General features: G+C 38.1%; 1 protein-coding gene across 1 annotated transcript; it reads left to right on the top strand.

Moving 5' to 3' along the window:
- The first annotated feature begins 877 nt into the window (after positions 1–877).
- Positions 878–9,912, top strand: rbbp8l (retinoblastoma binding protein 8-like). Its single transcript, XM_053317308.1, is given in 13 exon segments — positions 878–944; positions 1,042–1,084; positions 3,125–3,220; positions 3,718–3,830; positions 3,994–4,064; positions 4,115–4,117; positions 4,318–4,492; positions 4,584–4,645; positions 5,142–5,221; positions 5,929–6,794; positions 6,892–6,956; positions 8,494–8,638; positions 9,878–9,912. Coding segments are annotated over 13 exon segments (1,821 nt in total).
- Positions 9,913–13,255: the final 3,343 nt, after the last annotated feature.

Below are 13,255 nucleotides of genomic sequence, written 5' to 3'. Positions count from 1 at the left end.
AGATGATGAATGGCTAATTGGGGATTTGTTTGACATGAGGCAGATAGAACTGATGACAGAAAGACTAAGACTAAGAAGAAATCTGTTTGGTGTACAGAGGAACTTATTTGTTGCAGTACCGAGATTGGCCACTAGGACCAGGAGCGTAATTACTATGGGGTACGAAGCAGGAGTCACATCCCCCGCAATATATGACATATGGAATCTTGCATCTCACCTTCCACCCCAATATTTATAACTAACACATAATTTTGTTTGTGTTTATTTCAACCAATAGCAATTAAGTGATTTCGCCTTTCACTTCAAAAAATCTTGTCGCATTGCTAACTAGCAACTTATGGGGGTCATTAGCTACACCCATACCCTATTAACACACCCATGATGATGGTGGGCAGTGTCTGCGCAGGCCTGTAGGAGCCAGCCAATCAGAGCAAACTGGGCTCTCTTAAAGAGACAGGAGCTAAAATGGAACATTTGAGATGGAGGATGAATAGAGGCATGAGACATACAAAGAATTTTCTAGTAGTCCCCCAAATTTAAAATATAAACTGTGTGTATTATATGTTGCCTTTAAAGTTCCAAGAAGAACAAAACAACTAAAATCAAGATTTAGAAAAATACTAAGAAGCTCTTTTCTTTTACCTGGTTGAATTTTTGCGAGTTTCTTCCTGAGCAATTTCACCAATATACAGAGAGTCCTAGTTAAGTAAGCAACACAAAACAAGCAATACATTCAATACAGATTATCAGAACCTTATGAATTGTGAATTAAACTTTTTATCCAGTATAAAAAGTATACAAAAACCGTTCTCTCTGTGTCACTCTTGTGTTCTACATTCAGACTGTCTGTCAAGGGGCAGAGGCGATCGCCATAACAATGGAGTGTACGAGTTTCAGCGATCTACTCCCTAAACTGAGGGAGGCCCACGAGCGAGAAGTGGACGGTGAGTAAGAAATAATAAAAACAGCAGCAATTAATAGAGTCCAAGAGAATTTGCAAATCTTCATAAGCGGGTGTGTTGTGTTTTTTCTGACTTCCAGGGTGGCAGGCCAAAGTCCATGAGCTGTCCAACAAGAAGGGCAGGTGAGTGGATAATGTCTCCAGATAATCATGTTTAGAAAACGCTGACTAGATATTCAGGTTTAGTGATGCACAAGTTGAGCCACTGCTCGAGCCATGTTCAGGCTTGACATCTCTCAGCAAAGCATGCTGGTCCTCCACCTGGCCCCGCGTTCGATCACGTCATGTTCGGCTTGTAGGGAAGCTCATGTTGTGACAAGTCGGTCAATCAAGCACTTAGTCGTAGGATCTTTGTTTCGTTTTTTCTAAGAAGCAGTGGAGAAGCAACTGACAAATGAGCAGGTTGTTTTTGTTATAGTGTAAGGTGGACTTTGGAGACATTGTCACTTCATTCTAGACAGTCTATGAGTCAATCTGAAATTCCTCAGGCGTCAGTCCAAAAATCGCATCACACCCAAACATTGCTCCACTTGCTTAGGCTCAGTCCCACATCAATTAGCTTGTTAAAAGATTAGTTCACAATTTTTTGAAGTTGGTCTTAAAACAACAGTCGTGCACCTATATGAGCACTGAAAGAGATTTCTTTTGCTGTAATCATTCTTCCTGTTCGTACTGCCTATTAATAGATCTCCTTGAAATGAGCTTTCAATGGAAGTGGTTGAGGCCAAAAATCGACATGCTTTTACCGTTTTTGTCTTCCAAACCAGAAAACAACTTGTTTATTGCTTTTATTGTTATCTATATTATCTGGCCCTACCTGCCACATCTGTAGATCACAGATGATAGTTCTAGCTTCATCAGAGCTGTCTAAAAAATATGTTTCAGAAGCTAAAAGTTGATTTCTATTTCCCCTGCAGACTAGTTCATAACTACAGTTTTTAGTTTTGCTGGAGTGACATTACTGTGCTATGTGTCCATCTATCCATCCATCCATCTAACTATCTAACCATCACAGATGCAGTAGGGGGAAATAATATATTGTAGATATAACAATAAAAGCGAAAAACAAGTTGTTCTGGTTTTGGTTTAATTTCTATTCCAGTTGCCAATTTGATTTTTTTTTTAATTAACACAAAAAAAACACAAAAAGGAAATATTGCCTTGTATATTTTTTCTATTGTGTAGAAACAAGTTGAACACAGCTTTGGATGGAGGGTACACAGATACAAAGGGTACACAGACCAAGTGGCCATAAGCAAACAGAAAACGGGCTCCATTTTTCATTTGTCCAGTGTTGCACGGACCCAGAAAAACATGCTACACAAGGCTTCAGAAACTCCTGTAGGTTAAACCAACTTTTAGGGCTGACCTACTCTAACAGACTCACTATCAACAAACACCTGCCAACCCAACAACAGTACGACATGGTTTTACTCAAGCCCTAGTCCTAGTGGCCAAACTGTGGAACTTCCGAGTCCAACAGGGAACCAAAGAGCATTTTCCCCCCCAAACACAACTATGGGAAAATGAGCCCATGTAAAATAATGGATACTTTGTTGTGCATCACAGCCCCTGTAAAATGATTTTACTCTCAGAATTTGATCCATTCAGTCTGATCATATTTTCAAAATCTTGAAGAGCCACACAATTGAATTGTTTTATCCCCATTCAAGTTGGCCAGAGGGCTGAATTGGATGATAGCTGTCTTAGCTGGCTTCATGGACCACTGAGCAGCTTTGATAGAAATGAACAAACCCCTGCCACCAATGCTGTACCCAGCTCTCTTATACATCAATGATTTCAAAAAGAAGATGTAATATTGCGAACACGCAATTTTCTAGACCCTGAATATATGACAACACCAATGCATTTATTATAATGGGTATATTAATTAACAGAGGGGATTGATAGTGAAATATGGTGTGAAAATACAGCAACAGCTTTAAGCGTAAAAGGAAAAAGACGATATCTAAAGCAAGTGTTTCTAGTGTTGGAATACATTTGTCTCCGATTGTCCAGCAACACCACATTCTTTACAAATGAATGTCCCACAGAAGACATATTCCTCTGTTGTCACATCATCAATGACGTACTATCTTACTGGCATAATGTTTTGACAAAGGAATTATTGTGTGTGTGTGTGTGTGTGTGTGTGTGATACAGTGATACAAAGCGAATGGAGGAGCTGTTCAACAGAAACCAGCAGATGAAGGAACACCAGAGATTACTCACAGAGAACATCAAGACGCTGGAAAATAGGTACTGATGTTACGTTCTATTTTTGTTCCACATTTTGTTGTACATTTGAAGCATGTTAAGTGTGTGTGGCCTCAACATGGAAATGTGTAATTCAATTTATAATCTCAGTTTATAATTTGTAAGAGGTCAGGTGTCCATATGAACACTGAAAGAGGTTCTTCTAGCTGTAATCATTCCTCTTGTTCATACTGACTATTAAAAGATCTCCTTTAAATGTGCTTTCAATGGAAGTGATGGAGGACAAAATCCACAGTCCTTCCTCTGCGTAAAAATGTATTTAACAGTTGAACTGAAGCCGTCCAAATGAGTCAAATCTAGTAGTTTCAACATTACAGTCTTTTTAGTGCCAAAGTTCCTCTTTTTGTTACAGTACTTCCACCATAGCCAACAGGGAAACACTATCTGAGGAAACACAAAGAGGCCATAGCACACATTAAGATTTGTGGTCATAGTTGAAATATCTGTTTCTGATGTTTGTTTTTCTGCCACATGTGCAGGCTGAGGGCCGGGCTATGTGACAGATGTACAGTAACTCAGGAGGTGGCCAAGCGAAGACAGCAGGAATTTGAACTCTCACAAATGCAGAGCCTCCAGCACATCACTATGTTAGGTATTCTATCTATCTATGTCTGTCTTTGTAATCAGTGATCCAAACATCTATCTATCATTTATCTTGTGTCATATCTTTTTTATCATCACAACTAAACAGAAAAGTCAACATAAATGTTCTCTTCCTTATCTGCTTTGCACATCATGACTAATCTGTGTTGCAGCGGGAGAGGTGAGCAGCCTGAAAAAGGAGAACAAGAGACTTAGAGATGAGTTAAAAGCAGCACTGGAGTGAGTATATGTTGTTTTATTATAAATTATTATGATTATAAATTTGTGTGAGAGTGTGTCGTTTTAGGAAGAGTCCATTTAAATCTTAATTATTATTATTATTATTATCATTATTATCATTATTAGTAGCAATAATAGTAGTAACTATGCAAACCTTAAAAAACAACACATTTGTGTGTGTGTGTGTCTGTGTGTGTGTGTGTGTGTGTGTGTGTGTGTGTGTGTGTGTGTGTGTGTGTGTGTGTAGGAAAGGTAAGAGTCGCCACTCTCCCATCAGCAACATCACCATCACAGAGGTCAAACAGGTCTCCCCTGACCCTTCACCCTCCTGTAACCCTTTGGCCCTAATGGCTCAGACAGCCAGCTGGGCCACTGGCCAGCCAGCAGATGGCAATGTTGTAGTGAAAACTGAGGTGGAACAAAAGACTGAAGGTGAGGGTGAATGAAACGAGATTGGAGAAAAAGGTTTTTTTTGCTTGTCGATTGTCACACTGTCATTCTAACAAGAGTTCATGTTTTTCAGTTTTTGATCAAACAGAAGTGAAAAATGAAAACAGACAACTGAGAGGAGTGATCAATCACTTTGTAAGTGTCTAAAATGGCTTATATATCAGCTGGAAATGACTTTTTTATACATTGTCATAAAAAATTCAATCCAATCCATTTAATTTTAACATCCCCTCTGGTGCATGTTAAAGAATATGCGGAGAATACTCTGACTCTCTTTCTTGCCAAGATTTAGATGAGATTAATGGCCATCCGTTAAACATGAAGCCAGAGCCAGGAGACGGTTAGTTAAGCACAAATGATGCAAACAAGGAGGACTGGTTATCCTATCTTAGTCCAAAGAGAACAAAATATCCACAGTCCAAAACTTCTAATTAAAAAGTTATGTCATTTTTGTTTGATTCGTGTAAAAACAGAGGGCACTACCAAAAATCTGTAGTTTCATTTTTAAGCCACAAGGAAGTCAATCTTCACATCTAACTCTGGACAAGAAAGTAAAAAAGGATGTTATGTTCATTTATGATGATGGAAGTATGGTCATTTGTTTTGCTCGCTTCCCTTTACACTCTCACAGGAGGTGTGCCAGCCTGTGTCCATTACCACACCACCATCCTGGAAGGCAGAACATAGTGCAGTCAGTGTTGGAGACAGGAGGTGAGAAAGAGGAAGCAGGGTGTCGTGCCACTGTATGGGACTATCATAGTAGCTTAGAAACAAACTTGACATGAGAGTTGTATTTATTCTCTCATGTAACTCTCAGAAAGAATCGAAAAAAGTCAAACAAGTCAAACCATCCCTCTATGTAAAAACCCACTGTAATTTTAATGTGTTGCTGTTTTATCTACAGTGGGGGGTTTTTCAAATTTTGCTAATTTTTTTAAACTAACATACTGTTCAGATCAAATTCGACCCATTTTTACATTTCAGAGACTAATCACATTTATTTTAGCCTGACATTTGACTGAAATTACTTTTCCCAAAGTGAATCAGATTATATAAAAATTCAACATGAATAAAATTCAATTGAATATTAAATGGATATTTTTCTCCATAATCAAGGAATACATTCTCTCTGCACTCTGAATGCTCCACTAATTACTCATTATTTATATTGAAAAATAAAATAAATAAATACATTTGTGGTTTAGGAATTTGGTATGGAGATTAATTATGAGGGGAATTGTGTAAGGGTTAATCCTTACACAATTTCAGTTTTTTATTTAACTTTTTTAATCTTACAATGTCTTTAGCTTTGTGTTGCCTTGCTGAAAGGTTTTATACAAATAAACTTGCTTTGCCTCATGACCTATGTGGACATATTTTAACATTTCTCTGTCTGGCTTCTGTCTCTTCTAATTTAGATCTCAAAGTATGGAAGGACCAGACCAGCGATCCTCCATTCCTGCTCAAGCTCTCCCCTTTAAGAACTCTTCTTCCTCAGCCAGTGGAGAAGCAAATCCCAGTAGACATGTACTCCACGCCCCTGTCCCCTGCCGTCCTCAACCAATCAAGAGCAGCCCAGTTACTCTCCCCTGGCCTTTATCTGAATCCTCCGACTGGCTGTCTGTGGCTGCTGCAGGTATACCGATGCAACCTTCTCCCAAACACAATCGGCTGCGTTTTCCCAACTTGATCCCGACTAGCCAACACGCCAGCCATTCCAGCTCCCGAAGGCAGGGGTCAGGGTCTCAGTGGCACAAGCAGAGTAAGTCTCAACCCCATGCTAAAGAGCCAACTGTGGTGTTCAGGTTGAGGGATATGTCAGAGAACGTGGGGAGTCAAACTAAACCCAAGGAGAAAAAGGAAATCCCACCATCTGAGGCTGAGGGGATCTCTGGAGAACGGCTTAGAGTGACGTGTGATGGGCCTCTGGACCTGTCGGATCGAGGAAAGTCAAAATCAGGCCAAACACCAAGAGATGATTCACCCTTAGTCCGAGAGATTCTACAGATGAGTCCTGACAATGTGAAGACAAAACCTCCTCCTCCATATGTACCATTGTCATCACCTTCACCTGCCGCCACCCGCTCAACCTCCTCTACATCACCAGTCAGACAGACAGAGAAAGAGCCTTCCAATGATCGAAACCACAAGGTAACTGGTCATGGTACAATGATCTTGCCACAACAGGTTATCAGTAAGCAGGAAAAGAAAGAGGAGGTGAATGGAAAGACAGATCAAAACAACGGGAAGAAGGTGCCTGTCCTCACCATATCGTTACGTCCAGGTAAAAAAACTTTGATTTATATGCGTATTGGAATCTGTACATTTACTGTGAGCAGGTGAATTACACTCCCTCGTGTCATGTCATGTTTCTCTAACAGTAGTCGTGCTGGAGGCTCTGAATTCTGCTCTGCAAAAGCAAGAATCCTTATCAGCAAATGGCAAGGTAAGAGACACAGACAAGTCAATTCAACATTTACTTAAGATGCATTAAGTGTCTTACACATCCTATCTATAAGTCTTGAAACATCCTAAAAAGCATTAAATTCAGTTACCTTTTAAAAAATGGTCTTTAATATTTTCCCTTGCCTTTCATAGACTCATTAGACATTATACATCTATAGACTAAAAGTGGTATTGGTGCAAGAGTGGTTTACACGTGAAGTGTATTTTAATAATAGGTAGATTCTTGATGTGTTGATGAAGAAGGAAACCACCGTTGACACGTCTCACTTGTATATTTTAAAGGTTTTGTTACAAAAGAGAACAGTGTCAAACATCCAATCTTAAGAGAGTCCTGGTCTCAATCTGAATCTCTCTCCCTTCTTCAACTGTAGCTCCCCCCTTATATAGTTTCTCCTTTCTAAATCAAATACCTTCTAAATAACTGGTCAGTTCAGAAAAAGACCTGACCTGACTTGTCACCTTTGACCTAAACACAACATCTGTTTCAAATCTATCAGGACACCAAGAGATGCCCCCAGGTTTCACATACCAAAGGACAAAGACGGAGTAGATACTACACATGTTGTAGGGCCACACATACAGTACATACATGGCAGAATATGAGGCTTAGCCCCGAAAAACTTTGAAGGGGATGTTGAAAAAGCAGGTGGAATACAAAAAAGTATTAATGAGGGAAATGCTACAAATATTTCTAGTTATATAAGAAAGGATAGCTAAAACCCACACTCTCAAGCTGCGTTTTATCACTGATTGAAAGTCCTTTAACAAAACGTACTGCAACCATGTAAAACACAGTTAATGGATCTAACCATTTCTGTTTTCTGTGTCCAGGTTGCACAAATTTAGATAGATAACCTCCATTTTACAATGGTGCCTTGCAAATATGCAACCAAAACAAGTCATATAAGTGTAAAACCAACAAACCTATAACAAACATATATACAACACAAGACAAGTAACAAAAAATAAAAAAAATAACACAAAGAAAAAGACAAATACAAGAAAAATTACACAGACGCATTAAGAAAAACAGTATTCATTATATAATACATTGTCCAACAGAATCTTACAATGTTCAAGGCTTAAAAAGTTTACTATCTTAATGGAATCCTGAAGATTATTCCAGCTATGAAAAGCATAGCAGGTGAATTAATTTTTCCTAGTTCTGTATTTATATAAGAGATTTCCAAGGTAATACATTCTTGTCAATGGGTATGGTATGGTATGGTATGGTATGGTATGGTATGGTATGGTATGGTATGGTATGGTATGGTATGGTATGACTTCATAAATTTAAAAAAAGAGTGTTCTTGTCTTGGAGTGGTAAGTGATGTCCACCCTACATTTATATATAAGTTATACCTTAACCCTAACCCTCTATGTAAGCCTCTATCTAAGCCTATGATAACGATGAGTCCTAAAACTGTCACCTGTAATACATCTTAGAGAACTAACAGGTGAGTTTTAAGTCATGGAGTAAAAAAATGCTTTTTGCTTCTTTCTCTGTCTCATCACAGAAACTGACGCCAGCAGCTGAATCAGGAAGCAGCTCATACGAGCAGGACGAGGAAGAGGATGAATCAGAGCAGGAGAGCAACCGGGGCTACAAGAGGAAGAGAGCATCTGTGGAGACAGAAACCGACAGAGACTCTGACACAAACAGTAGGCATCAGCTCATGTTTCCAGTCCTCTTTCTTTCTTTCTTTCTTTCTTGGGTCTGGTTGATCTTCAAATCCAATCACATTCTAAAAGTTTTATGAATTATGTGACTCACATATACTATTTAAGAGACAGTTTGATATTAGTTAAGCAGTTTTAAGACTTTACATTAATCTGATGGCAATTTAATATGTCACTCTCATGTCTAAGTAAGTGCCCAAGTCACTTTTATGTAAAAGTCATAACAGTAATCTTTCTAGGTTGAACCTGTCATGTCAGAATAAAGCCGCAAGGAACATTAATGCCTGTGCCAGGCTTCGTATTCCAGTGTTTTATATTCCATGTCTGATAAAAAGATCAATACCACGCTCATGTTTGTCTGTGTAAATTGATGCTGTAGTTATGGTGTCAAGCTGGGTGTCCTAAGTCCCAAAAATATCTGTACAACAGTAAAATGTCTCAGTTTTCAACATTTACTAATAACTTGTCCTGATTTTCACCAAAATGACAATAATAATAATATTACATTTGTTTTCAGCCCTTACGTAGATGTTTATCATGTTCTGTCCAATTCATCATTACATAAAACCATCCAAATAAAAACAATACACTTCACAATGCAATTTGTCTGTATGTGTCAATCAATCAACGTGTCATTGTCCAGGCTGTTGCTAGCTTGCAGCTCTTTCTGACAGAATCTGTCATCAAGAGAGAGCTCCAGGAGACTTACTCCTTCTTTCATTAAGTACCCAGTAATGAAACACTGCAAGAGTACATTTAAGGTTGTGCACGCTGCAAATGCTGATATAAAAGATTATACTAACACAGTCAAACATAAGCTGTGGTTTCCCTGACAGCTGAGAGCTCAGGAAAGAAACTCTAAGTAGAAAGACTGCAAAGCAATGTGCCTTGTTTTTTGTCTGTTTTTTTTAAGTTTTGCTTGTTTCTAAAGCTCACTAATTAACACATTATATCTTCTCTGTTGAGTGCATATAAAAATCTAATTGAGCAATGTGTGGTTTTAGAGAAGTTTGTGTATTACTGCACCCAGTCAAGAAATATCATATGCATTAATTAGCCAAAATCCTGATCATGAATCAAATGCATTTTGAAGAGCGCAATTAGGTCTTGAAAATGATCTCAATTATTGTCCCATCTCCCTGCTTTCTTCTTTTCAGCTTAATGTCGCTGTCTGCTCCCCAAAAGTAATTTTGGAACAATTTTGCTTTTCTTTCCTCACAGACATCCATCCGGGAGGAAGGTCGAGATCACAATGAGAACTGTGAAGAGCCCCAGCTAAAGAGGACAAGGATAAACATAGGTCTAAATATTATCACTGTTTGGTAGGCTGATATCATACCTTTAGTTTAACACACCTTTTTAACTCAAAACAGTTTTCTGTTGTAGTTGGAAACAAAACTGATGAGAGGGATGATGTGAACCAAATCAGTAAAGATGTGGATGAAGATGTGGGCCATAAAACCAAAACAAAAAAAGATGCTAAAAAGCCTTCAGAGTTCAGAAGAACTGCAGAGTTGGCAATAACTTTATTTGGGTTTGGAACGATGAGCAACACCTTTCACATTACACGTAGTCATCTAATCATTGTTAGTTTAAAAAAATGAGTGCAGCAACTTCAACATAAAATATTGATTAGATCAGCATTTTTAAACATCAGGCCTTGGCCTTGTGCGCTCACAGTAGTATGAAGATAATTCAGACAAGTTGGAGACAATAATGAGTATTTATAGGTTGGAAGTATTTCTGTTACTTCTGTGCTTGTTACTGGTTGAAAAGCAGAACACAGTGTCCACTATCTGATGCCGTGAAGCAGCCTCTCTTTAAAGAACTTGTATGTAGAATTTAGTGGTATCGAGTGGTGAGGTTTCAGATTACAACAAACTTTAATATTGCTTTTACAATTTAGTTGGATTTAACACCAAACAGAAACAGATCCCGTAAGTTACACAATCAGAAGTCAGTAAATGCTTCCTATTTGCCTGCACTAATCTATAAATATCTCCAAATGAATTAAACTGTCTACTGATGTTGAAATGCTAAAAGTGGAACCTTTAAAAGTTATTGTAGTTCCTAAAAACTTGATATGCAGTTCACTGAAACTTCTCAGTAAACGGTAGTTATTTTTGGAAGCATTTGTGTTTTGTTTGCTTTTTGTTTTAGATTAGTGTTCCCAATGGTGGCATCTAGTTCAGCTCGAATGGTTCTTAAACTGTGGATGATTGTTAGAGGGAACATTCATTTTCCAGTAAGTTTCAGGATATTCAAATGTAGCATCTTGCTCCACATAGTTTTTCCAAAAACTATTAAAACTCAAAACCTGATAAATAAAATCTGAATATTCCAATACCCTGCGCCCATCTCCATGGAGCCACTACAACCAATCTAACAATAACAACACTGACAGTAAAATGAGGACAACATCAAACATAACATATGTTAACACACATTAGCATTCTATTTAGCAGCTTGCAAATGTTTACTGGAGGGCAGAAGCACACTCTTGTAAAAAAAATCACACATTTTGCAACACGTACAAGCCCATTTTTGCAACATTTTTTTTTGCCACCCTAAATATGATCACTGTGAAGTCCAAGAAGTGCCCGAACCTACACACAATACTTCAACACTACACATACTATAATATTACTCATATTAGTTAGTTAGTTAGTTAGTTAGTTAGTTAGTTAGTGTATAATCACCTGAAAATAAGAATTGTTATCCATTTGGTTGCAATCTACAACCTTTGTGTTAGATTTCACTAAATCCTACACAATGGTCCTTTAAGGCTACAAACAACCCATAATGCAACACTGTCTCCTTTCAGAAAGAATATCTAATCTTGTGAACATGGCATAGTCTTCTCCTTGACCCCCATTTTTTTAGATCTCTTCCAGATTCAAATATTGTCTTATAATCAGGCCAATAAATGAAAGTGTGATATCTGTTGAGAGATTAGTATTACCACCATCACCACCGTCATCCATCCTCCAAGGCTGCATTAGTACCCCCAAGGCCCCTGGGCAATATGGTAGATCCGGCCATGCCCTCCTCTTTCAACAGCAGTTATCTGTTCCTTTTGGAACAACTTTACTTTTTTTATTGTATGGCCTATAACCAACTTTTGAATGTTATCTATCCGATTACAAATCACCTCACTATTAAAAATAACTACCAACTCAAACAAAACTGTGTTTAGATTCTCTTTTTGTCTCTGCTTTGGAGCAAAACCAACTAGACCAAACAGTGTTTTGGGTGTCACCTATATCCCTAAAACTTTACTCTCCCTTTTCAGTAATCATCACACTTCATATACAGTTCATGTAACATTTCACTTTCCTGGCATTGCTGTCACTGGACTGCTATTTTTGTCACAAGTCCCTACTTCCCCTCCCCCATCACCCCGTCTTAAATGACCAAAAAAGACACACACACAAAAAAAAAGAGAGAGAAAAACATGTTCCTCTTCCTCTTTTTCATTTTCAGAATGCACTTATTTTGCAAGTATTAACTTTCCATTCGCAGCTGTGACGCTTGTGTTAAGCCGGGTGGATGGAAGAAGTGCAGTTAGTTTAATAATGCGGCCTTGTAAAGTCAGTATGGTCTTTTTTTGTGTAATTTTTTTTTTAAATGAGGAAACCACAATCAATAGGAAAAGTTCAATTTGATGTGATTTAAATATAAACTTTGTTATTTTTCCTTGTGCGTGCACTTTTTTTTTTATTATACTTTGCATGTCAGTCCTGTGCAGCCCTAATGCTGTAATATTGATTTCTTCTGTTTTCTATCATGTCTCTCTAATGCCATTTGAGTCCATTATGTACAGTACTGTCAATGGTCAGTGGACAAAGTAGCTTTTCCCTGCCATTCGCATCTCTCTGTTAATTAAAGTGTGATTGACTGTGCTACTGTAAGTGTACCCTTGTGCTCTAGCTTTTACAGTATGCTCATCCATCACTCTAAAAGCTGTGTTGTTAAATTGTCTGAAAAGATAAGTTTGCTTTTTAAACACCACACACTCTTCCACACTTGTTGTATGAATGCACTATTTCTGATGCTGAAATAAATTTCCGTTCTTGAACGTTGCCTCATGATTGTGATTCTGCAGCTCTTATAGTCTATGCAAATATAAGAGCTACCACACACACACACACACACACACACACACACACACACACACACACACACACAGGAATAACCCTCTGTGAATAATGATGAGTGTTCTGGGAAACAGAAGCAACATTATGTCTGAAGTTTTGTTCAGGACATTATGCAAAGCAGTTGTGGCGAGATGATCAGGGATGTAGAAATCAGTGGAAACCATCCAAAGTTTGTCGTGGTTTAATGTCCCATGGTTACTGTTACAGGAAGTCAACCACACGGTTAGCCTGTTGTAGCAAAATAATCCAATCCTTAAAACAGATTCATATTATACATTTTATATCATACAGGTTTGCAACACAGAAGAGCATTTGATTATATTTTATTGAAAATTCAAATCAGGTTCAAATCGGGTTGCTCCGGTGATGCTTCACCTCTCAAACCGCAGACAGTGACAGATAGAAACTTCAACTGTTCTAGACAGAACTGACTTTGTTTTGG

The sequence above is a fragment of the Scomber japonicus genome, chromosome 4 (assembly GCF_027409825.1).
Source record: "Scomber japonicus isolate fScoJap1 chromosome 4, fScoJap1.pri, whole genome shotgun sequence".
NCBI classification, from domain to species: domain Eukaryota; kingdom Metazoa; phylum Chordata; class Actinopteri; order Scombriformes; family Scombridae; genus Scomber; species Scomber japonicus.
The sequence above is the reverse complement of the archived record's forward strand: the minus strand, read 5'-3'. Positions and strand labels throughout refer to the sequence as shown.